Below are 27500 nucleotides of genomic sequence, written 5' to 3' on the forward strand. Positions count from 1 at the left end.
TGTGTGTGTGTGTGTGTGTGTGTGTGTGTGTGTGTGTGTGTGTGTGTGTGTGTGTGTGTGTGTGTGTGTGTGTGTGTGTGTGTGTGTGTGTAAGCGAGAGAGAGGGGTTGGGGGTTGTGGGGGTTGTATGGTAGTTGACAAGAGAAGGATGCTGGTTTGATTTGTTGCCCTGGTCTGTAATTGGAAAGGGGGTTAGCATGACAATGTGAGTGTTGTGTTGAGTTGGCGGGGACTAGGTGGGGTGGGTTTGGGGATGTGTGAAGGCTGTCTGACAGACAAACAACAGTCTGAACCCAGTCTGTCAGAGAGAGCATTGAAGAGACAAAGCACCAAGCCATACTTGCTTCCTACCAACATTTTTCCACCAAAATCTGAAACCTGGTCTACGTTTAAACTCAAAATCTCCATACTGTATCTACCTGAGAACAGTGATGTGGTGTGTAGAGAGACACCACAGCCCCAAAGTTCAGGTCTTAGGTGTACTGATGGCCCCGTGCCACCAGCAGCTGCTAAACTAATCCTCCCTCCCTCCCTCATGTCATTACATTTCCTGAGCAAATGTTTCAAATGCTCTTTATTGAGAGACCCCACAGCCCCACAGTTCAGGTCTAAGGTGTACTGATGGCCCCGTGCCACCAGCAGCTGCTAAACTAATTCTCTCTCTCTCTCTCTCTCTCTCTCTCTCTCTCTCTCTCTCTCTCTCTCTCTCTCTCTCTCTCTCTCTCTCTCTCTCTCTCTCTCTCCCTCTCTCCCTCTCTCCCTCATGTTATTACATTTCTTGAGCAAATATTTCAAAGGCAGCTTTATTGAAGTGCATTCCTCCGCCCTGACTGGCAGCTCTACCTACTGTATCACATTGGCCCTTAAACAAACCATAACAATTATTTGACTGAGTCATGACTAAATGCTTTGTTTTGGAGAGAGACATGGGAGTCAGGGCAAAGCAGGCTGTGTGCAGGTAGGGAGGGGAATAAAGCTATTATTGTTTGAATAGTGAGAGCGGCCTCCAAAGGAATGACACAGTGCCATTTGAGATGACCCTGTCTGATGGAAAACTAACAACCTAATAGTCTTTCTCCTACACTGCCTCAGGCTGAGATGGAACAACACCACTGTAAAGATGAACTCTTGACTGAGGGACAGTGGCGGGCGGAAGAGACAGAAGACAAGAGGGGGTTTAGGGAGGATGCAGGAAGGCACAGATGCCCATTGTGATCGTTGGTATGAATGAAAACAGCTGTATTGTTCTGACAAGTTCCCACACATGACTATCCATGCATGGACACACTCAGCAATCAGAAACATATTGACCAACATCATACAACATGTGTTTTGTTTTGGGTTTTTCCAACTATCAGTTTATCTAAATGCACCCCAGGTTAGTGGATAATGTATTTAGAGGGAAACGTGACTCAATCAATCTGTCATCCTAGAACAAATCAGCTAAGATTACGAGAACACTGAAAACGCTGGCGGGTAAAACACACACACACACACACACACACACACACACACACACACACACACACACACACACACACACACACACACACACACACACACACACACACACACACACACACACACACACACACACACACACACACACACACACACACACACACACACTGAGAGAGGGGGAAAGAGTAGCTCTTTCTTGTAGCTGGCTCGGGCTACAGCTGTGTTCTCTATTAGATTAGGTATGTAATTACATGGAATATGGAAAGGCTGTGGAGAGGAGAGGAGACAAGTTCACCCTACTGCCTGGCCTCTCCCTCGCTCTGAACTACAGAACACACAGAAATACACACACACTCACAGTGAAATACACACTGTACTGTACAGTATACACTATCATACAGTACCATGCACACCCCTACACAAAGTTACTAGCTTTCATATGCAGAGAGATGTCGAGTGATGGGAATGTAAACACATGCCAAGACAAGGAAGCATTTTTCTGGTTTGTTAATACACAGGGCTGGGCCCACAGAGTTGAGGTGTTTGATACACAGGGCTGGGCCCACAGAGTTGAGGTGTTTGATACACAGGGCTGGGCCCACAGTTGAGGTGTTTGATACACAGGGCTGGGCCCACAGAGTTGAGGTGTTTGATACACAGGGCTGGGTCCACATAGTTGAGGTGTTTGATACACAGGGCTGGGTCCACATAGTTGAGGTGTTTGATACACAGGGCTGGGTCCACATAGTTGAGGTGTTTGATACACAGGGCAGGGACCACAGAGTTGAGGTGTTTGATACACAGGGCAGGGTCCACATAGTTGAGGTGTTTGATACACAGGGCAGGGCCCACAGAGTTGAGGTGTTTGATACACAGGGCTGGGCCCACAGAGTTGAGGTGTTTGATACACAGGGCTGGGCCCACAGAGTTGAGGTGTTTGATACACAGGGCTGGGTCCACATAGTTGAGGTGTTTGATACACAGGGCTGGGTCCACATAGTTGAGGTGTTTGATACACAGGGCTGGGCCCACAGAGTTGAGGTGTTTGATACACAGGGCTGGGCCCACAGAGTTGAGGTGTTTGATACACAGGGCTGGGTCCACATAGTTGAGGTGTTTGATTCACAGGGCTGTGTCCACATAGTTGAGGTGTTTGATACACAGGGCTGGGCCCACAGAGTTGAGGTGTTTGATACACAGGGCTGGGCCCACATAGTTGAGGTGTTTGATACACAGGGCAGGGTCCACATAGTTGAGGTGTTTGATATACAGGGCAGGGACCACAGAGTTGAGGTGTTTGATACATAGGGCAGGGTCCACATAGTTGAGGTGTTTGATACACAGGGCTGGGCCCACAGAGTTGAGGTGCTTGATACATGGGGCTGGGCCCACAGAGTTGAGGTGTTTGATACACAGGGCTGGGCCCACATAGTTGAGGTGTTTGATACACAGGGCTGGGCCCACATAGTTGAGGTGTTTGATACACAGGGCTGGGCCCACAGAGTTGAGGTGTTTGATACACAGGGCTGGGCCCACAGAGTTGAGGTGTTTGATACACAGGGCTGGGCCCACATAGTTGAGTTGTTTGATACACAGGGCAGGGCCCACAGAGTTGAGGTGTTTGATACACAGGGCAGGGTCCAGATGGTTGAGGTGTTTGATACACAGGGCAGGGTCCACATAGATAAGACTATACTGAGTACTGGACTGTGGGCTCTGAGTTCCAAACTGTGCTGCTGCTGCTGGAGATGTGAGTTTCTACAGTGTTACAGTAGTTCTACACCACACAGGGACTCGGAGATCTCTCAAACACTCATCTGTGTGTCACCTGAAGTGTCCTTGCTGTCTCACTGTGAGAGCTTCTTATCACATGTGTGTGTGTGTGTGTGTGTGTGTGGTCAAGTGTATGTGTGGTGTCGTACTGAATTACTCATTCCTTATCTGTCCTTGTGTGTGTGTGTGTGAGGTGCTGTACAGATGCTGTACAGTAACATGAATGAGTCAGTCTCCCAGGTTTCAGGTATGGGACTGAGGACAGCTCCCTCTCCTCTCCTCTCCTCTCCTCTCCTCTCCTCTCCTCTCCTCTCCTCTCCTCTCCTCTCCTCTCCTCTCCTCTCCTCTCCTCTCCTCTCCTCTCCTCTCCTCTCCTCTCCTCTCCTCTCCTCTCCTCTCCTCTCCTGACTCTGACTGTGTGGCTGTAGCTCAGAGACAAGGTCCCCTCTCTCCTCTGCTCTGATAGACAGGGCAGAGTGATCCTGTTTCACAAACTCTGACTGAGGCTCTACCTGAGCCTAATCCAAGCAGCCAGGTAACCTTTTGAGAGCTTGTCAACTGCAGGACGGAATCAATTAACCAGCCTTATCACTTCTCATCTTCCCTCTGTCGGGCTCTAGGGCAGAGCTGTACTCCCTTGCTCCCTCTCATCCCACTCCTTCACCTCTTCTCCCCTCACAATGGTTGGCTTGTCCCGTAGCTGTAGTCTGCTGTCTACCAACCATGCAGAGTGTAGTGCTATTACCCCTAGACACTGATCTAAGATCAGTTATGTATTTATCCCCTAATGGTTTAGGTTAGGGTTAGCTGACCCCAGTATATTGTTCTTGTCCTTTTCTTAAACATCATTTTAAAATGTGTCTATGATACTGCAACAAATTTTCTCCAAGGGGAAAATGAAGTCAGGAAAATTGGTCTGTGCATCTTCTACCTAGAGGACTGCCATTACCCAAAGCACCATGGTAACCACAGCAAGGCATTTTACAGTTTGTCAGAGTGGTTTTGAACAGACGCTGAAACGCTACAGGAAGATACAGCAGGAAAAACTCTATAGCAAAGAACCACTCACTGACAGTGTGTGTGTGTGTGTGTGTGTGTGTGTGTGTGTGTGTGTGTGTGTGTGTGTGTGTGTGTGTGTGTGTGTGTGTGTGTGTGTGTGTGTGTGTGTGTGTGTGTGGTGTGTGTGTGTGTGTGTGTGTGTGTGTGTGTGTGTGTGTGAGAGAGAGAGACAAAGGGCACATGCTCTTTTTTTATCTATATTTTTTACCCCTTTTTCTCCCCAATTTCGTGATATCCAATTGGTAGTTACAGGTTTGTCTCATCGCTGCAACTCCCGTACGGACTCGGGAGATGCAAAGGTCGAGAGCCGTGCGTCCTCTGAAACACGACCCTGCCAAGCCGCACTGCTTCTTGACACACTGCTCTCTTTAACCCGGAAGCCAGCCGCACCAATGTGTCGGGGGAATCACCGTCCAGCTTGCGACCGATGTCAGCTTGCAAGTGCCCAGCCCGCCTCAAAGAGTCGCTAGAGCACGATGGCACAAGGAAATCCCGGCCGGCCATCCCCTCCCCTAACCCTGCGATGCAGTGCCTTACACTGCTGCGTCCCTCGGGAGGCCCCGTGTTCACATGTTCAAACTCTTTTTCCTCACATGAGATGAAGGAGACAGGCGCCATTTGAAGATTTTCCCGTCAGAGATGAGGCTAAATTATCTATACACTTGGTACATTACAGATGACCTGTATCCACTTCCTAATTAAAGACCCTGTATAGTTCTCTGCTATTTTCTGCTACAGTATGTCTTTCATTTAACTGGCTGACTTTATTTTGTAGGCACTCACAGTATAATAGATTCAGTCTAATGCTAGCACAGGATGACACACACACACCATCACACTCATGAATACCAGATGTATCTATATATATATATATATATATATCAGTGGAAGTAATGGAGACAGAAGCCGTAGCATGCCATGCTTTTTTCTGCTGAGTTGCGGAGCTGAAGAATGACAGAAAACTGAGGGTCAACATTGCTGCTCCTGTCTAACAGCACTCTCTAGCAACACTGTCTAACAACACCGACTCTAACAACAGTGTCTAACAACACCCTCTAACAACACTCTCTCTAACAACACTGTCTAACAACACTGTCTAACAACACTCTCTAACAACACTCTCTCTAACAGCGCTCTCTAACAACACTGTCCAACAGCACTCTCTAACAACACTGTCTAACAACACTCTCTAACAACACTCTAACAGCACCTTCTAACAACACTGTCTAACAACACTGTCTAACAACACTCTCTAACAGCACTCTCTAACAACACTCTAACAGCACCTTCTAACAACACTGTCTAACAACACTGTCTAACAACACTGTCTAACAGCACTCTCTAACAACAGTGTCTAACAACACTCTCTAACAGCACTCCCTAACAACAGTGTCTAACAGCACTCTCTAACAGCACTGTCTAACAACACTGTCTTTAACAACACTCTCTAACAGCACTCTCTAACAACACTGTCTAACAACACTGTCTAACAACACTGTCTACCAGCACCCTCTAACAACACTGTCTAACAAACCATCTTTAACAACACTGTCTAACTACACAGTCTAACAGCACCCTCTAACAACCCTATCTTTATCAACACCGTCTTTAACAACCCTGTCTAACAACACTGTCTAACAACACTGTCTAACAGCACTCTCCAAGAACCGTCTAACAACACAGCCTAACAACCCTGTCTAACAACACTGTCTAACAGCACTCTCTAAGAACCGTCTAGCAACACTGTCTTTAACACCACTGTCTAACAACACTGTATTTAATTGAACGACACTGTCTTTAACAACACTGTCTTTAACAACCCTGTCTAACAACACTGTCTTTAACAACCCTGTCTAACAACACTGTCTAACAACACTGTCTAACAGCACTCTCTAAGAACCGTCTAACAACACAGCCTAACAACCCTGTCTAACAACACTGTCTAACAACACTGTCTAACAGCACTCTCTAAGAACCGTCTAACAACACTGTCTTTAACACCACTGTCTAACAACACTGTATTTAATTTAACAACACTGTCTAACAGCACCCTCTAACAACACTGTCTAACAACACTGTCTTTAACAATGCTGTCGAACAGCACTCTCTAACAACACTGTCTAACAACACTGTCTTTATCAACAATTTCTAACAATACTGTCTAACAACACTGTCTTTAATTTAACAACACCGTCTATCAACACTGTCTAACAACACTGTCTAACAACCCTGTCTTAACAACACTGTCTTTAACAACACTGTCTAACAACCCTGTCTTAACAACACTGTCTTTAACAACACTGTCTAAAAACCCTGTCTTTAACAATACTGTCTTTAACAACACTGTCTAAAAACCCTGTATTTAACAACACTGTCTTTAACAACACTGTCTAAAAACCCTGTCTTTAACAACACTGTCTAACATCCCTGTCTTTAACAAGACTGTCTTTAACAACACTGTCTAACAACACTGTCTTTAACAACACTGTCTAACAACCCTGTCTTTAACAACACTGTCTAACAACACTGTCTAACACCACTGTCTAACAACACTCTCTAACAACACTGAATAACAAAACTTTCTAACAACCCTGTCTAACAACACTCTCTAACAACACTGTCGTTAACAACACTCTCTAACAACACTGTCGTTAACAACACTGTCTAACAACACTGTCTAACAACACTGTCTTTAACAACACTGTCTAACAACCCTGTCTTTAACAACACTGTCTAACAACACTGTCTAAAACCACTGTCTAACAACACTCTCTAACAACACTGTCGTTAACAACACCCTCTAACAACACTGTCGTTAACAGCAATGTTGGTAACAGCAATGTCGTTAACAGCTCTCTCTAAGAGAATTTTCCACTTTTATTAGTCATTTTTACAGGATTAAAACATGGTATACACTGTCCAACAAAATGCTTACTTACAGGTTCCTTTTCAACAATGTAAAAACAAACAGAAATAATACAAGAATAGGAAGTTAAAGTAAATAGCTCAGTAGAATCATGTCACCCACCACAACTCTGTCACACACACGCACACACACAGACACGCACACGCATACACGCATGCACACACACACACATATGAAGAAGCACGCACATACACATGCAGAGACAAAGCTATATTAGAAAGGAAAGGATGGATATTGAAAGGCAGTGTGGGGTATTGGGGGGCTGTAGCTCTGGGGTCAGGGGGACTGAGTCTGAATACAGATGGGCTTCTGGGCCGGTGGGATTCAGATAAGATGAGGGCACAGGGGTCAGAGGTAGGGAGAGAGAGGAGGGAGAGAGAGGAGGGAGAGAGAGGGAGAAAGGGATTTGGGCCACACAGAGAGAGCTGGGAGATAAAAACACACCATGTCCAAGTCCGTTCTCTGGGATTTGGAGCTCGCTATAGTTGACTCTTCTGAATCTCTCTGAATTTCTGTTCCTCTCTGTTCCTCCCATCCTGGCTTGCAGATGTGGCAGACTGATTTCCATGAGCTCCGTCCTCTCCATATTACTGAATGATGTATAGAAACCTCCCTCTTCCAGCCATATGGAAGTTATACACAAGTTCTACAGATCTACAGGTCTAGTTCACACCATATTCGTCTTATACCAGCGTTAAAGCTACCCTACCCTAATACAACAACATACACTACAACCTTGTAAATGTGCTACTAGGCCTCTGTTGACCACCCTATCCCTGCTTTACCCCATGCCAGGACCTGTGTCTGTGTGCCAGTGTCTGTGTTTGCCTGAGAGGCAGCTAGAGCCACTGAGCACATTAAAGAGCTGTTTACTCAGCTGAGGCTCCAGCAATCATCCTTTGAAACACACATACACACACACACACACACACACACACACACACACACACACACACACACACACACACACACACACACACACACACACACACACACCATGCTCTAGTCTATGCCAACAGGCTGGGTGGGGGCAGCAAGACATGTATGAAAGGGAGAGAAGGGGGGATCTAATTGTCTTTCTTTCTGCAGCTTATCATATTAATAAGGACAGTGTAACCTTTTCTGATGAACAGTAAACAGTAGCCTCTCCTCACATCACTCAAAGTGGTTGATCTTTTGGGATCTTTCATTTTCATTTCCTTCATTTCCACCACTGACACGCACACACGCACACACACACACACACACACACACACACACACACACACACACACACACACACACACACACACACACACACACACACACACACACACACACACACACACACACACACACACACACACACACATTAAGCCAACATGCACATCAGCCTTACCCACAAGCACAGGCACATACATACAGCATGTTTGCATCTTTCAGGGCTGGCTCTGGTTCTGGTGTTACATTTAGTGACTCCATCTGTGTGGAATAACAGTGTTTAACATGACTTTTTAATGACTACCTCACCTCATCCCCACACATACAATTATCTGTAAGGTTCCTTTAGTCGAGCAGTACATTTCAAACACAGATGGTGTTTTACCAATAACTTGCAAAAAAGGACACCTAGATGTATAAAAATAAATAAAAAAGCAGACATTGAATATCCCTTTGAGCATGGTGAAGTTATAAAATACACTTTAGATGACGTATCAATACACCCGGTCACTACAAAGATACTGGCGTCCTTCCTAACTCAGTTGCCTGAGAGAAAGGACACAGCAAAGGGATTTCACCATGAGGCCAATGGTGATTTTAAAACCTCTTAAGGATCCGCCCCTTTTTTCAATTATCGCCTAAAATGACATACCCAAATCTAACTGCCTGTAGCTCAGGACCTGAAGCAAGGATATGCATATTCTTGATACCATTTGAAAGGAAACACTTTGACGTTTGTGGAAATGTGAAAGGAATGTAGGAGAACATAATACAATAGATCTGGTAAAAGATAATACAAAGAAAAAACCAACCATTATTTTGTATTTTTTTGTACCATCATCTTTGAAATGCAAGAGAAAGGCCATAATGTATTATTCCAGCCCAGGTGCAATTTAGATTTTAGCCATTAGATGAAAGCAGTGTATGTGCACATTTTTAGACTGATCCAACAAACCATTGCATTTCTGTTCAAAATGTTGTATCTAGACTGCCCAGATGTGTCTAATTTGTTTATTAATAACTTTTCATGTTCAAAATTGTGCACTCTCCTCAAACAATAGCATGGTATTATTTCACTGTAATAGCTGTAAATACTGTGAATTGGACAGTGCAGTTAGATTAACAAGAATTAAAGTTTTCTGCCAATATCAGATATGTCTATGTCCTGGGAAATGTTCTTGTTACTTACAACCTCATGCTAATTGCATTAGTCTACATTAGCTCAACTGTCCCATGGATGGGACACCAATCCCAAAGAAGTTTTTAAAACAGGAGAAAACTGAGGATGGATCAATAACATTGTATTTACTCCACAATATGAACATAATTGACAGAGTGAAAAAAGGAAGCCTGTACAGAATTAAAACATTAAAAAACATGCATCCTGTTTGCAACAAGGCATTAAAGTAATACTGCAAATAATGTGGCAAAGCAATTAACTTTTTGTCCGAAATACAATGTCTTGTGATGAGCAAATCCAATACAATATATTACTGAGTACCACTCTCCATATTTTCAAGCATAGTGGTGGCTGCATCATGTTCTGGGTATGCTTTTCATTAAAAAATCATGGAATTAATCTAAGTGCAGGCAAAATCCTAGAGGAAAACCTGGTTCAGCCTGCTTTTCACCAGACACTGGGAGATGAATTCACCTTTCATCAGGACAATAACCTAAAGCACAAGGCCAAATCTACACAGGAGTTCTTACCAAGAATTTGACAGAGCTTGAAGAATTTTGGAACGCTAAATATGCAAATGTTATACAATCCAGGTGTGGAAAGTTCTAGGAGACATCCCCAGAAAGACTCAGAGCTGTAATCACTGCCAAATGTGCTTCTATAAAGTAATGAGTCTGTGGTGTGATTACTTATGTAAGTAAGATATTACTGTATTTAATTTTCAATACATTTGCAAAAATTACTAAAAACATGTTTTGACTTTGTCATTATGGGGTATTCTGTGTAAATGGCTGAGGTGAAAAACATGCATTTAATACATTTTGAATGCAGGCTGTAGCAACAAAATGTGGAACAAGTATTAATAAATGAATACATTCTGAAGGCACTGAATGTATGTTGGTGGGAAAATGTGTGCATCATTATCTGCAGGCAAACTGGAATACCCTGAGTTTCTGTCTGTCAGACAGGCAGTGTGTTTGATGTTGTAATTGCAGATAAGCTGCGGAGTGGGGAAAGATACTGACTTGTACAATAAAACGACTGCTCACTCCCAAAGACAACTAAGACTGCAGAGAACGTCCAACTTCAAATAATACACCCTTCACGCATTCATCCAGTCTTCACACTTTCATCCAGTCTGCTTCAAAGGAGAACAGATAGACTGGAAACAAATACAACATGGGAATGTAATTACAAACACTGTGATCGTGAACATCTAATCATTCAGCTACCTTTGCTTCCCATGTTCAGTACTTTCTCCTCCAAATATAACTGGACTTCAAAGGCAAGACACAGGAAACGAAGAAGCAACTGAGAAAATCGTGTTCCAGGATTTATCTTATGTTACTAAACTCATGAGTCTGTTACTGAATGTGTCATAATGAATAATATCTAATTTCCTGAACCATAGTTACGTCAAAGACATGAGCGAGTAAGTTAGTTGTGTCTATTTGGTCTGGCTCAGCTCATGAACCCTACCCTATGAACCCTGACCTTATCAGACACAAACAGAGCAGCTAGCAGCTAGCCTTGACAAACGTCCATTAGTCTGTGTTTAATGTGGTGACCTTAGCAGTGAGTGACCCTAACGTTGGACAGGCCAGTCTCTTTGAAGCCTGGTAGTGACACAGCCCTGCTGTTGACTCTATGTGCAGTGACTGAGACACAGTGGGGCAGAGGGAGCAGAGGGACAATAGAACACAAAACAAGAACACCATCACTGCTGGCACTAGTTGAAGAAAAGACATTTGACAGGAAACAGAGTAGTACAGTATTCTGTATAAACAATGACAAATACACATCACACAGGGCCAGTGTGACTCGCTCTGTTTTTCTCTCTTTCTCAGAAAGGGCCAACAGGTTTATTGCTGTGTCATGTGATTGTGGGATTACGTGCCAAGGGCTCACCTGTACAGTTGCACCTGCACACACACACTCCCAGGGTCATGTCCTCAGTTGGCACACTCATAGATACCCTGCCTATCTGTCTGTCCGTCTGTCTGCAGACTCCGGCCTCGGGTATGGACAATGAGACCACTTTGTCTCCCTTGGCTGACCACTGATTGACAGACAGAGCTATGGGGGCACAGTGTGTTTGTCTAGCTGCTAGCAGGTTACCCTGTGTGGTTAATGAGTGTTGTGAACAGCCTAATGGTCCTGTTTAATTCCTGCTGGCTGGCAGGCTGAGACAGGCAGGTGAGAGAGAGCTGGCAGCAGTCCTGTCTCTCCTGTAGAGTTATCATTAGACAGAGAGAGAGAGCGAGATAAAGAGAGATAAAGAGAGATAGAGAGACATTCTGACATTGATCACTCGTCCTGAGTTAGTCTATATAAACTACAGTGTGGTAGAGAAGGCCAGGCTGGCACCTCAACTATACAGGATCAACCACTCAGTACTGCTGATGGAGCAGTCAAAGGGGGGCCAAGGGACGACAGCGGTATTATAGAATATACACTACCGTTCAAAAGTTTGGGGTCACTTAGAAATGTCCTGTAGACATTGTAATGTTGTAAATGACTATTGTAGATGGAAACGGCAGATTTTTAATGGAATATCTACATAGACGTACAGAGGCCCATTATCAGCAACCATCACTCCTGTGTTCCAATGGCACGTTGTGTTAGCTAATCCAAGTTTATTATTTTAAAAGTCTAATTGATCATTAGAAAACCCTTTTGTGATTATGTTAGAACAGCTGAAAACTGTTGTTCTGATTAAAGAAGCAATGAAACTGGCCTTCTTCAGACTAGTTGTGTATCTGGAGCATCAGCATTTGTGTGTTCGATTACAGAGTCTACACTGTATTTCTGATAAATTTTATGTTATTTTAATGGACAAACATTTTAGCTTTTCTTTTAAAAACAAGGACTTTTGAACAGTAGTGTATATTTATTTCAATATTTTTCTGTATGGCACTTTCTGTTGGATTGATTGGTTGGTTCTTTGATAGATTCATTCATTGATTGGTTGGTTGTTTGATGGATTTATTGATTGGTTGGTTGTTTGATGGATTTATTGATTGGTTGGTTGTTTGATGGATTTATTGATTGGTTGGTTGTTTGATGGATTTATTGATTGGTTGGTTGTTTGATGGATTTATTGATTGGTTGGTTGTTTGATGGATTTATTGATTGGTTGGTTGTTTGATGGATTTATTGATTGGTTGGTTGTTTGATGGATTTATTGATTGGTTGGTTGTGTGATGGATTTATTGATTGGTTGGTTGTTTGATGGATTTATTGATTGGTTGGTTGTTTGATGGATTTATTGATTGGTTGGTTGATTTATTGGTTGATTGGTTGGTTTATTGGGTCTTACCTCCCACGGGGTACATCAACATCATCCTTCCTCCAGCGTACGTTGGGCTGAGGGTCTCCCTGCACCTGGCACCTGAACTCTACCCCCTCCTCCTCCAGGACCACCTGATTGATGGGCCGACGCAGGAAGGTGGGACGCTCTGGAGAGACAGACAGACAGACAGACAGACAGACAGACAGACAGACAGACAGACAGACAGACAGACAGACAGACAGACAGACAGACAGACAGACAGACAGACAGACAGACAGACAGACAGACAGACAGACAGACAGACAGACAGACAGACAGACAGACAGACAGACAGACAGACAGACAGAGACAGAGACAGAGCAGTAGTCATAGAGTTGCTCAGTTCAGTATAATGCAACGTTGACTGTTTCAGTGGCTTACTGTATGTAAAGGATTTTGTTTAATAGGTGGGTCATGAGAAAACGTATGTGAAAAACTGTACAACACGTTTGGGAACACTGTCAGGCGTTCATGCTTACCAAACACAGTCAGCTGGGCCGTCTCACTGTCTCTCTCTCCCACCATGTTTGTGCCAACACAGATGAACATGCCAGCATCACTCTTCCTGGTGTTGGAGATCATCAGCTTCCCTCCTCGGATCTGAGGACACAAGGAAACAAGTTGATCTACATACCTCATACGGGCCTATGACCAGGGGTTGGTTAGTAGTTAGTGTCTAGTTAGTAGTACATGGTTAATTAGTAGTTACATGGTTAGTTAGTATTATGTGGTTAGTTAGTAGTACATGGTTAATTAGTGAGTGAGTGAGTGAGTGAGTGAGTGAGTGAGTGAGTGAGTGAGTGAGTGAGTGAGTGAGTGAGTGAGTGAGTGAGTGAGTGAGTGAGTGAGTGAGTGAGTGAGTGAGTGAGTGAGTTAGTTAGTAGTACATGGCTGGTTAGTATTAAGTGGTTAATTAGTAGTACATGGTTAGTTAGTTAGTAGTACATGGTTAGTAAGTTTTAAGTGGTTAGTTAGTAGTACATGGTTAGTAAGTATTAAGTGGTTAGTTAGTAGTACATGGTTAGTTAGTATTATGTGGTTAGTTAGTATGTGGTTAGTTAGTAGTATGTGGTTAGTTAGTATTATGTGGTTAGTTAGTATGTGGTTAGTTAGTAGTATGTGGTTAGTTAGTATTATGTGGCTAGTTAGTATTATGTGGTTAGTTAATAGTACATGGTTAGTAAGTATTAAGTGGTTAGTTAGTAGTACATGGTTAGTTAGCATTATGTGGTTAGTTAGTATGTGGTTAGTTAGTAGTATGTGGTTAGTTAGTATTATCTGGTTAGTTAGTATGTGGTTAGTTAGTAGTACATGGTTAGTTAGTATTATGTGGTTAGTTAGTATGTGGTTAGTTAGTAGTATGTGGTTAGTTAGTATTATGTGGCTAGTTAGTATTATGTGGTTAGTTAGTAGTACATGGTTAGTTAATATTAAGTGGTTAGTTAGTAGTACCTGGTTAGTTTGTATTATGTGGTTAGTTAGTAGTACATGGTTAGTTAGTTAGTAGTACATGGATAGTTAGTATTATATGGTTAGTTAGTATTATGCGGTTAGTTAGTAGTACATGGTTAGTTACTATTATGTGGCTAGTTAGTAGTAGTACTTACAGTGATCCTGTCCTCCTTGTCTTCGATGCGTACTTTGTCCTTCTTCCAGTAGGTGGTGGGTTCAGGGTGGCCTCTAGGCGGGATACACTCCAGGATGGCCGGCTCTCCCGCTGCCACCACCACGTCTGTAGGGTTCTGTCTGAAGTCATCACGCAGCACTGAGGAGAAAGAGGGAGAAGAGAGAGGGAGGGTGAGCCTGCGGAGAAGGCTTTGCAATGACAAAACACTTTATCTGATCAAATACTTAGGTGTCTCTGTGAACACTTTACGCAATGACTTGCAATGTCTGTGTATGTGTGTGTGGTGAGTGCATGGGGACATCATCCTAATGTGTATTAAACTGAGATGTTAAATCTCATCTGACTGGTCTAGCACAAGTAGCAGCTGATTGGAGTTAATGGAGGTCCAAGCGGAGGCAGGAGTACAGGCACACACAGAATAACCTGAAGCATGGTGTCACTCACGTCACAGAGCTCACAGGAACACACAGAATAACCTGAAGCATGGTGTCACTCACATCACAGAGCTCACAGGAACACATAGAATGCCCTGAAGCATGGTGTCACTCACATCACAGAGCTCACAGGGGCGCAGCACTGCTCAGTACCATGGGCATAGTACACACACACACACTGACCATGGATGGTCTGGCAAACAATGTTCCCCACTATCTAATCCCTCTCAGGTAGCCATTTCGTCACACCGATCCCCTCTCAGCCTGTCTAGTGTTCGGTCATACACACAGAACAGGCCTGCTCATTATCAACCACACAATGGCTGCACATGTTAACACTTGACAACACACCTCAACCCCCATTAGTTACTAGAGACTACACCAGTATCAGTGTCTTCTACACTGAGGAACACCTTCCTAATATTGAGTTGCACCCCCACCCCCCTTTCCCCCTCTTTTGCCCTCAGAACAGCCTCAAATCATTAGGGAATGTACTCTACAAGGTGTCGAAACAGTTCACCAGGGATGCTGGCCCATGTTGACTCCAATGCTTCCCACAGTTGTGTCAAGTTGACTGGATGTCCTTCGGGTGGTGGACCATTCTTGATACACAAGGGAATCTGTTGAGCATGAAAAACCCAGCAGTTTTGCAGTTCTTGACACAAGCCAGTACAGCTGGCACCTACTACCATACCCCATTCAAAGGCACTTCAAAATGTTGTGTTGCCCAATAAGGGATCATAGCTTTCACCTGGATTCACCTGGTCAGTCTATGTCATGGAAAGATCAATGTTTTGTACACTCAGTGTATGTTAGCAAATGTCCTTGTGCTCTGCAGTGTTACAGAAAACACTGAACCACTTAACAGATATAAAGAGCTGCTTCACAGAGAAAAGATTACCTTAAGAGCTCAGGCTGCTTGTTAAAGCCACAAACTGGGGATCATTCTAGAACATGCTGGGCGCACTCAAGCTGACATTTTCCTGCTTAACCCAAACCAAATCTACAGAATTCCAAATGAGGAATTCCGTCATGTCGGGAGGTGATTCCAGCCGGTATCTGGGGACATGTGTGATGGATAAAAGAAGAAGAAGGGGATGTTTGAGGAGCGCTAAATTAAGGGCAGCACCACAGGTTCTTGTGCAAATTCCCTGTGGCGCATGCCTGCACACACACACACACACACACACACACACACACACACACACACACACACACACACACACACACACACACACACACACACACACACACACACACACACACACACACACACACACAAACACACACACACACACACACACACACACACACACACACACACACACACACAGGGAAAAGGGGTTGGATTAGACTGGTATAATAGGTCCCAGTGCGCTCCTCTCCTGTCCTGTCCTGTCCTGTCCTGTCCTGTCCTCTCCTCTCCTCTCCTCTCCTCTCCTCTCCTCTCCTCTCCTCTCCTCTCCTCTCCTCTCCTCTCCTCTCCTCTCCTCTCCTCTCCTCTCCTCTCCTCTCCTCTCCTCTCCTCTATAAGGCCCACTACACCATTGTCTGTTTATTTATTTATTTAGGAAGGGAGGGAGGGAAGAGGGGGGGGGGGGGGGGGGAGCTTTCAACTCAATTTTCCAGGGTACGGAAACGGGGTACATAGGGGGACTTTTGTGTGACACGAATTCAAATGAAATCCTCTCAGACTGGGAGGAGAGAGTACACAAAGAGAGCTGCTCTCTCTGGTTGGAGGGAGTGAGGGAGAGGGAGCAAGGGAGACGGATTGAGAGAGAGAAGGATAGGGAGAGAGATATAGAGCAGTGGCTACGGTGGGGGTCCCTCCTATTGTTGGTCCAGCTAGGATGCAGCACTCTGCACTAAAGAGCTGCTGTAATTAGCCAGCCCCAGCAAGACAGAGAGAGACAGACAGACAGACAGACAGACAGACAGACAGACAGACAGACAGACAGACAGACAGACAGACAGACAGACAGACAGACAGACAGACAGACAGACAGACAGACAGACAGACAGACAGACAGACAGACAGACAGACAGACAGACAGACAGACAGACAGACAGACTGGGGCCTCAGCCTGCCTGGTTCCTCTGTTCCATCACAAACAGAGACCTACAGTCTGAAACCATACCACCGGGATGTTCTGGTATTTGTGTTTGTGTTCATTTATTTATTTTATTGAATGTGGCGGCCAAGGGCTTTTTGTCCAGACATTGAAACAAGATCTACTAGACAAAGTGTATGTTATATTATGTTCTACAGTATTGCAGAAGCTACCAAGCCCCTCCCCCAATACAAACAAACCAACACACCCCTGCAAACAGACACACTTCCAAACACTGAGCTCCCAACATCTACAAGCATTCAAACAGATGATGTGTATTCAGGTGAGAGGATTATGTTCTGTGTGTTGGTTCTGGGTTCTGTAATAACAACACAATGCTTTGAACAGATGCATGTACAAGAAACGAGCAGGGAAAACACACCCACATTCAAATCCTGACCTTCAATCCTGATTGGATACAACCTGTACCAAATAAAAAGAACGCCCAAAGCATCTTTCTAGGATTTCTGCTTACATGATGATTACCACTGACCACCTTTGCTCGACTACCGATTAGCAGTACATTTCTTGGATGTGTGTGCAGTTTGTGAAAGTGTGTGGTTTTTGTGTGTGTTTGCTGTGTGTGTGTGTGTGTGTGTGTGTGTGTGTGTGTGTGTGTGTGTGTGTGTGTGTGTGTGTGTGTGTGTGTGTGTGTGTGTGTGTGTGTGTGTGTGTGTGCGTGCGTGCGTGCGTGCGTGCGTGCGTGCGTGCGTGCGTGCGTGCGTGCGTGTGTGTGTGTGTGTGTCTGGTATGATCTGTGTATATACAGGTTCTGAACTCTTGCTCTAACTCCAGGGCTTACGGGCACGGAGGCCCATATCGCCGGGCAGACGTCAGACGTAATTGCATTTCTATCCCCCTGATAACCCCAGCTCTTCCCCCTCCAAAAACACCTCACCTCCCATGGAGGTAGAAGGCCCAAATTCCTGCCAGTGTGCTTACTGGTGAATAATATTACATATGTATATATGCATACCCTTCTGCCTGCAAAGGCTACATCTGTCAGTCAGGCTGCAGGCTATACAAACACATATCAGAAAAATATGAATCCGCCCTCGGCAGACACATTTATTTATTTCTCCAACTACCTAAGGAGGCAGCAGGAGAGGGGTAGGTGGAGGGTAGCAGCAGAAGGGGGTAAATTACAGTAAATTGGCAGCTCTGCACCTGGCGCTGAGGCAACTTTCAAACTTAAAGGGGAAAGAGTCAAGTTGCAACTTGCACGGTGGGACAGCGGTGGAGCTGGGAAGAGAGACTGTAGAACAGTGGTGGAGTGGGGAAGAGAGGAGCCTTGCACTGTAGAACAGTGGTGGAGTGGGGAAGAGAGACTGTGGAACAGTGGTGGAGTGGGGAAGAGAGACTGAGGAACAGTGGTGGAGTGGGGAAGAGAGACTGTGGAATGGTGGTGGAGTGGGGAAGAGAGACTGTGGAACAGTGGTGGAGTGGGGAAGAGAGACTGTGGAACAGTGGTGGAGTGGGGAAGAGAGACTGTGGAACAGTGGTGGAGTGGGGAAGAGAGACTGAGGAACAGTGGTGGAGTGGGGAAGAGAGACTAAGGAACAGTGGTGGAGTGGGGAAGAGAGACTGTGGAACGGTGGTGGAGTGGGGAAGAGAGACTGTGGAATGGTGGTGGAGTGGGGAAGAGAGGCTGTGGAACGGTGGTGGAGTGGGGAAGAGAGACTGTGGAACGGTGGTGGAGTGGGGAAGAGAGACTGTGGAACAGTGGTGGAGTGGGGAAGAGAGACTGTGGAACAGTGGTGGAGTGGGGAAGAGAGACTGTGGAACAGTGGTGGAGTGGGGAAGAGAGACTGTGGAACAGTGGTGGAGTGGGGAAGAGAGACTGAGGAACAGTGGTGGAGTGGGGAAGAGAGACTGAGGAACAGTGGTGGAGTGGGGAAGAGAGACTAAGGAACAGTGGTGGAGTGGGGAAGAGAGACTGTGGAACAGTGGTGGAGTGGGGAAGAGAGACTGTGGAACAGTGGTGGAGTGGGGAAGAGAGACTGTGGAACAGTGGTGGAGTGGGGAAGAGAGACTGAGGAACAGTGGTGGAGTGGGGAAGAGAGACTGTGGAACGGTGGTGGAGTGGGGAAGAGAGACTGTGGAACGGTGGTGGAGTGGGGAAGAGAGACTGTAGAACCATTAGTCTACCTGCTGCCCTAGTCTACCTCTAGTAACTCTGTGTTCTCACTCCTAGTCCACCTCTAGTAACTGTGTTCTCACTCCTAGTCTACCTCTAGTAACTGTGTTCTCACTCCTAGTCCACCTCTAGTAACTCTGTGTTCTCCCTCCTAGTCCACCTCTAGTAACTCTGTGTTCTCACTCCTAGTCTACCTCTAGTAACTGTGTTCTCACTCCTAGTCTACCTCTAGTAACTCTGTGTTCTCACTCTCACCCATACAGAAGACTCAGCAAACATCCAGCAACACTACAACCTACTGTAGCATAATTACAGAGTGGTGGGTGGAGACAGACACAGAGATGGGTGTAGAGGCAGATTCTGGGCCCCCTTTCCTACAAGCCAGAATATTAGTCACTGGAGTATGACACACGATGTCTTGCAAGATGAGTGGGGAGCCTTGACTGGGCCATCCAGCAAGCATACTGTGTTTGCCGCTGTTTCACTAAGGCTCTCTGTCACAATGCTACAGGTTGGTGTCTAAACCTTCTACCTCCTGTTGTATATGACTACACTACCATGCACACACAGACATACACAAACACACATTCATAGAGGCGAATGAACACAACACAACACAACACACACACACACACACACACACACACACACACACACACACACACACACACACACACACACACACACACACACACACACACACACACACACACACACACACACACACACACACACACACAGACAGACACAAACACACATTCATAGAGGCAAATGAACACAACACACACACACACACACACAGACACACACACACACACACATACACACACACACACAAACACACACACACACACAAACACAAAAAAAACACAAACACTCACACACTCACACAAGCATAAACACACACACTGAACTGTACACATCCTCTCTTAAAGCCACAGGGCATCCATCTGAATTACTCATGTGAGAGATTTATTTGTTATTACATTTCTTTCCTATCAAATGCAGCAAAGGGCTCCCTCTCCCTGCATACATTTCCAGACAGGTCAGGGCTGAGAAATACACAGGGATCACAGCACTGCTGTTCAGACCTGGAGCCATTCCACTCTACAGCACCACCATCCAGCCCCACCACCACCACCTCCTATTCACACACTGATAGGAAAGAACACTGCACACATACCGTTCCTGGAGTGTATTTTAATAGCTAGCTCCGAGCTATGATAGCAGCATTTCATTCAGTGCTTTGGAAGAAGTGCTTTTTTCTGCTCTATCCATCCAGAGTGCTATTACAATGCCACTATGTGCCTTTAGACAAGAGAGGCAATATATCTGTCACTTTACACAAAAAATACTAGAGCTATCTGTGGAGTCATATTAGTGTTTTGTATTACTGGCTGTAGACGCTGAAGGCTGCAGTATAATGTAGTGCAGGGTGCAGCGTGGTGTAGAGAAAGGGCCTCCATTTGTCTCAGTGGCAGATCTCTGTGTAACTCCAGACAGCTCATTGGGCCAGCTGGCTAGTGGTAACCTCTTCCCCCTATCCAGATGCAGAAATTACCCCCTCATATCCCTTTATGGGGTCAGAGGTCAGCACAGAGAAACAGTTGCACAAATATGGCCGGTCTGTCTGGTGACAGGCCTCCTCCTCTAGCGTCCTCCTCCACCCCCCCCCCCCACCCCCCCACCCCCACCCCCACACCACTCCACCCCCTCCTCCCCCTATGGATATTATCCCCCCACACTCCCTCGACGTTCGCTTAGCTTACCTGCTGCTCCCCTTAGGGACAGCCTCCCCTCACTGACTTTTATTCTGCCCCCCAACCCAATGACATGCGTCACTGTTACAGTTGTTAATATGTATATCATTATTTGTATTGTTTTAACTTTTTAAGGTATAGGGGGCAGTATTTTCATTTTCGGATGAAAAGCGTGCCCAGAGTAAACTGCCTAATACTCGAGCCCAGAGTCAAATATTTGCATATTATTAGTAGATTTGGATAGAAAACACTCTGAAGTTTCTAAAACTGTTTGAATAATGTCTGTGAGTATAACAGAACTCATATGGCAGGAAAAAACCTGAGAAAAATCCAACCAGGAAGTGGGAAATCTGAGAATTGAATTACTTCTTTTGAATCCCTATCGAAACTACAGTGTCTGTGGGGTCACGTTGCACTTCCTAAGGATTCCATTGTCTGTCAACAGCCTTTAGAAATGTGTTTCATCCTTCTCCTGTTACTGGGCAGAAAATAGGCGCTCAGTCAATGAGTGGACTGCTTGGTACCAGTGAGTTGTTTACTGTGCAGGCACATTTGGCATGCCGCTCCTTCTTTTTCTTCTGTAATGAATACGCTATTGTCCGGTTGGAATAATATCGACGTTTTATGTTAAAAAGACCCTAAGGATTGATTGTAAACAACGTTTGACATGTTTCTACGAATGGTAATGGAACTATTTGACTTTTCGTGTCTGGATTTACACTCGCGCGTTATGCCTTTGGATAGTGATCTGAACGCACGAACAAAAAGGAGGTATTTGGACATAAATATGGAGTATTTCGAACAAAAATAACATTTCTTGTGGAAGTAGGAGTCCAGGGAGTGCATTCTGACGAAGATCAGCAAAGGTAAGAGAATATTTATAATACTAATTCTGAGTTTAGTTGACCCCAGAACCTGGCGGGTATCTGTATAGCTTGCTTTGATGGCTGAGCTCTGTACTCAGAATATTGAAAAATGTGCTTTCTCCATAAAGCTATTTGAAAATCTGACACAGCGGTTGCATTAAGGAGAAGTATATCTATAATTCTTTCAATAACTGTTGTAAATTTTATCAACGTTTATGATGAGTATTTTTGTAAACTGATGTGCTCATTCACTGGAAGTTTTGGTGGGAATACATTTTCTGAACATCACGCGCCTGGGGTTGGGGTTTTTGGATATAAATATGAACTTTATCGAGCAAAACATACATGTATTGTGTAATATGAAATCCTATGAGTGCCATCTAATGAAGGTCATCAAAGGTTAGTGAATATTTTAGCTGTATTTCTGGTTTTTGTGATGCATGTACTTGCTTGGAAAATGGCTGTGTGGTTTTTCTTGTGAAGTTTATGTTCTAACATAATCTAATTTTATGCTTTCGCCGTAAAGCCTTTTTGAAATTGGACAATGTGGTTAGATTAACGAGAAGTTTATCTTTAAAACGGTGTAAAATAGTTGATTGTTTGAGAAAATGAAATTATGAGATTTTTGCTGTTTTGTATTTCGCGCCCTGATATTTCACTGGCTGTTGATAGTGTGTACCGCGGGTGGGATGCTAGTGTCCCACGTAGCCCATAGAAGTTAATTTGGTCCCCCCACCCCTCAATGGTCATTTACTCTGACTGCTGCTCCCCTATGGTGATTCCCCCCACCCCCTCAATGGTCATTCACTCTGACTGCTGCTCCCCCTATGGTGATTCCCCCCCAACCCGCTCAATGGTCATTTACTCTGACTGCTGCTCCCCCTATGGTGATTCCCCCCACCCCCTCAATGGTCATTCACTCTGACTGCTGCTCCCCTATGGTGATTCCCCCCAACCCCCCCAACAGTCTTTACTCTGACTGCTGCTCCCCCTATGGTGATTCCCCCCCAACAGTCTTTACTCTGACTGCTGCTCCCCTATGGTGATTCCCCCCAACCCCCCCAACAGTCTTTACTCTGACTGCTGCTCCCCCTATGGTGATTCCCCCCCAACCCCCCCAACAGTCTTTACTCTGACTGCTGCTCCCCTATGGTGATTCCCCCCAACCCCCCCAACAGTCTTTACCCTGACTGCTGCTCCCCCTATGGTGATTCCCCCCCAACAGTCTTTACTCTGACTGCTGCTCCCCCTATGGTGATTCCCCCCCAAACCCCCCAACAGTCTTTACCCTGACTGCTGCTCCCCCTATGGTGATTCCCCCCAAACCCCCCAACAGTCTTTACTCTGACTGCTGCTCCCACTATGGTGATTCCCCCCCAACCCCCTCAACAGTCTTTACTCTGACTGCTGCTCCCCCTATGGTGATTCCCCCCCAACCCCCTCAACAGTCTTTACTCTGACTGCTGCTCCCCCTATGGTGATTCCCCCCAACCCCCTCAACAGTCTTTACTCTGACTGCTGCTCCCCCTATGGTGATTCCCCCCCAACCCCCTCAACAGTCTTTACTCTGACTGCTGCTCCCCCTATGGTGATTCCCCCCCAACCCCCTCAACAGTCTTTACTCTGCCTCCACCTCAATAGACATGTATTTATTCATCACTGCTACAGTTGTGATAATGTATATAGTGATATTTCTATTTCTATTTTTGTTTTGTTTTTACTACAATGTTCATTGTTTTATTTCATTTGTCCTGCATGTTGGAGCCTAAGATCTTCACTGTACCCTGCAATCACACCTGCAACCCTGTTCATGTGACTATTAAACCCTGTTCATGTGACTATTAAACACTGTGAATGTGTCTATTATACACTGTGAATGTGTCTATTAAACACTGTGAATGTGACTATTAAACACTGTGAATGTGACTATTAAACACTGTGAATGTGACTATTAAATACTGTGAATGTGTCTATTACACACTGTGAATGTGTATATTAAACACTGTGAATGTGACTATTAAACACTGTGAATGTGACTATTAAACACTGTGAATCTATGAATCTCTTTTCTCTCTCAACATCTATCTTTCCCCATCCTCCTTCTCCTCTCTCTCTCTTCCATTTCCTTTTCTCTCTTCCTCTCTCCCTCCCATTCCTCTCTACCTGTTTCTATGGTCTACCTATATAGATGGATGCATTATGCAGCTCATCCTATCATGTAATTCACCCCATGTCCTCCTATCTGCAGATGACCAGCCAGGGTGTCCTAAATAAACCTGTCAGCCCACCAGATAAGACCCAGGAAATATGGAAATCATATCATATGGAGTGTTGTGATATGGTGCTGGAGAAAACAGGTTGTGATATGACAATGATATGTACATATTTTAATGGGGTTATAGCCAGGGATGATATGTACATATTTTAATGGGGTTATAAACAGGGATGGAGAGAGAGAAAGGCAAGTGTGATGAAAGGTGGAGTGAAGAGAGGAAGGGTAGAGGAAGAGGGTAGAGGAGGAGGAGGAGAAGGAGGGGAGAAGGGTAGAGGGTAGAGGAGGAGGGTAGAGGAAGAGGGTAGAGGAGGAGGGTAGAGGAGGAGAAGGAGGAGGGTAGATGAGGAGATGGAAGGGGAGGAAGAGGAGGGTAAAGGAGGAGGAGGAGGAGGGTAGAGGAGGAGAAGGAGGGGGAGGAGGGTAGAGGAGGAGGAGGAGAAGGAGGGGGAGGAGGAGGAGGGTAGAGGAGGAGGAGGAGGAGGAGAAGGAGGGGGAGGAGGAGGAGGGTAGAGGAGGAGGAGGGGAAGGAGGGGGGAGGAGGAGGGTAGAGGAGGAAGAGGGTGGAGGTTAGAGGAGGAAGAGGGTAGAGGGTAGAGGAGGAGGGTAGAGGGTAGAGGAGGAGGAGGGTAGAGGGTAGAGGAGGAGGAGGGTAGAGGGTAGAGGAGGAGGAGGGTAGAGGGTAGAGGAGGAGGAAGACAACACAACAGGAGATGATGAGAGGAGGAACAAGGCAGAAGGTCAAACATTAGAGAGAGAGGAGACAGAGGGTGTCAATTAACTAGTGGAGGGGGAGGTGGCACATTCCATCACACTCTGCCCCACGCTGTGAGGGTGTCCCTGCATCTGTACACAGGGCCTAAACAAACACTCATTAACACAGTCCTCCTTCAAAGATCGTTTTTCACCCAGCAGTCCTAATTTGGCTTAATGAGGCCCCCGCTGGCCAGCACTGTAATGGCAGAAGACAGAAAGTACCAGGCAGGGTATTCTACTGGACACCCATACCATGGAATACAGTGTGATGGAAAAATAAAATAATGAACTATTTAATGAACCTATCCCCTCTTACCACCCCCCATCCTTCCAATGTACAATCCCCAAATTCAATTTAGGCTATTCCATGCTTTATGGTAATGTATGGCTCATTAAAATGTTAGTTAAAAACTCATTAAAATTCACTTGGAGAAGTAATGGCTTCATTACAGTAATATGCTGAAAAGCAAAGAAAAAGACAGGAAGAACAAAGAGAAGAAAGAGAGAAAGAGAACGACAGCTTTCTAATCACTTAATTGTGACTAAAATGGAATACATTTGCATAATAAATAGCGATGAGCCGCTACATTTTTTCTCTCTTCACAGCGCTCTATAATTAACAAGCACTACAATTAAAGATGCATCTATTTCCCCGAAATTGTATCTTTTGGTGGCCACTTCAGTTTTCACTGTGTTGCATCTCCCTCTGCCTGCCTGTTTTGCAGTGTTTGTGCGGCGGCTGCCAGATGTGCAGAGCGTGCGGTAACTGGAGCTGGCTGATACAGAGGAACAATGTGCCCATGGCCCTTTCTGCCTGGCCTGATAAGGGATAGGGCTGGGTTGTGCTGATGCTCGCCTCCCGCTCAGCCCTGAATGGACACTTTAGAGCCGGAAGGAAGGAGGGGGAAAGACGCAGAGGAGATTTCCTGCCAATTCCACCACACAGACTGAAAGAGAGACAGACTGACAGACTGACCGAGATGCATCCAAGTATACTGAGTGACTGAGTAGATGAATGTGCCTGGTAGGACTGGGAGAGAAGAGGAGAGGGAAAGGAGAGGAAGAGGAAGAAGGAAAGGAGAGGAGAGGAGAGGAGAGGAGAGGAGAGAGAGGAGAGGAGAGGAGAGGAGAGGAGAGGAGAGGAGAGGAGAGGAGAGGAGAGGAGAGGAGAGGAGAGGAGAGGAGAGGAGAGGAGAGGAGAGGAGAGGAGAGGAGAGGAGAGGAGAGGAGAGGAGAGGAGAGGATGTTGGGCAATGCTGTCTAATGAGGAAGGATGTGGCATGGCAGGGCCAGCTGTTGGTTGATAATAAGACATGTTGAGAGGTGAACATTATGCTTTGAGTAAAAACACTTGGTAAACAGGCACTACTACTCCATGAGCAGCTGGGAAATCCTGCATTATTGAGTCTACTAGAGAAAGTGGCAACATTGATTCCCATCCAGATGTATACAGATAAAAGAGCTCATCATTTGAGCTGCTCAGGGCCATTAAAATCACTGTCTGACTCAGAATGTGTATTCATTTTGTTCAACGAATTGGAGTGGTTCGACCTGAGCAGTCGATGGAAATAACATCTTTCCTAGAAATGCCACATGAAGGAGTTCTGAGATTGTGCATTGGAGGACGCTGTGATGCCTGTTGGGGATAATAATTTATAGGGTACTGAATTTAATTGAGGCCTACTTGTTCTGCTAGTTCAGCTGTCCAGCCTCTCTCTGATCAAGAGAAATCATATAGAAAGCCACTCAGATCAGACATAGTCCTGTAATCTACAGATCAGCATAGTCCCGTAATCTACAGATCAAACATAGTCCCGTAATCTACAGATCAGACATAGTCCCGTAATCTACAGATCAAACATAGTCCCGTAATCTACAGATCAGACATAGTCCCGTAATCTACAGATCAGACATAATCCCATAATCTACAGATCAGACATAGTCCCGTAATCTACAGATCAGACATAGTCCCGTAATCTACAGATCAGCATAGTCCCGTAATCTACAGATCAAACATAGTCCCGTAATCTACAGATCAGACATAGTCCCGTAATCTACAGATCAGACATAATCCCATAATCTACAGATCAGACATAGTCCCGTAATCTACAGATCAGACATAGTCCCGTAATCTACAGATCAGACATAGTCCCATAATCTACAGATCAGACACAGTCCCGTAATCTACAGATCAGACATAGTCCCATAATCTACAGATCAGACATAGTCCCGTAATCTACAGATCAGACATAGTCCCGTAATCTACAGATCAGACATAGTCCCGTAATCTACAGATCAGACATAGTCCCGTAATCTACAGATCAGACACAGTCCCGTAATCTACAGATCAGACATAGTCCCATAATCTACAGATCAGACATAGTCCCGTAATCTACAGATCAGACATAGTCCCGTAATCTACAGATCAGACATAGTCCCGTAATCTACAGATCAGACATAGTCCCGTAATCTACAGATCAGACATAGTCCCGTAATCTACAGATCAGACATAGTCCCGTAATCTACAGATCAGACATAGTCCCGTAATCTACAGATCAGACATAGTCCCATAATCTACAGATCAGACTAGTTATTTACCTGAAACAC

The 27500-nt window shown here is 45.1% G+C and overlaps 1 protein-coding gene across 11 annotated transcripts in view; it reads right to left on the reverse strand.

Annotated features, from left to right (window-relative positions):
- The window catches only part of robo2 (roundabout, axon guidance receptor, homolog 2 (Drosophila)), a 596024-nt gene that overhangs the window by 103449 nt on the left and 465075 nt on the right, over positions 1-27500 (reverse strand). For all 11 annotated transcript variants that reach the window (XM_082966746.1, XM_082966741.1, XM_082966750.1 and 8 more), the window contains exons 3-5: positions 14538-14695; positions 13410-13530; positions 12919-13057 (exon numbers count right to left, since the gene is read on the reverse strand). In XM_082966746.1, the coding sequence (XP_082822872.1) occupies positions 12919-13057; positions 13410-13530; positions 14538-14695 (418 nt within the window). The remainder of the gene's footprint in view (positions 1-12918; positions 13058-13409; positions 13531-14537; positions 14696-27500) is intronic.

This window comes from Salmo salar, chromosome 20 (assembly GCF_965601325.2).
Source record: "Salmo salar chromosome 20, fSalSal1, whole genome shotgun sequence".
NCBI classification, from domain to species: domain Eukaryota; kingdom Metazoa; phylum Chordata; class Actinopteri; order Salmoniformes; family Salmonidae; genus Salmo; species Salmo salar.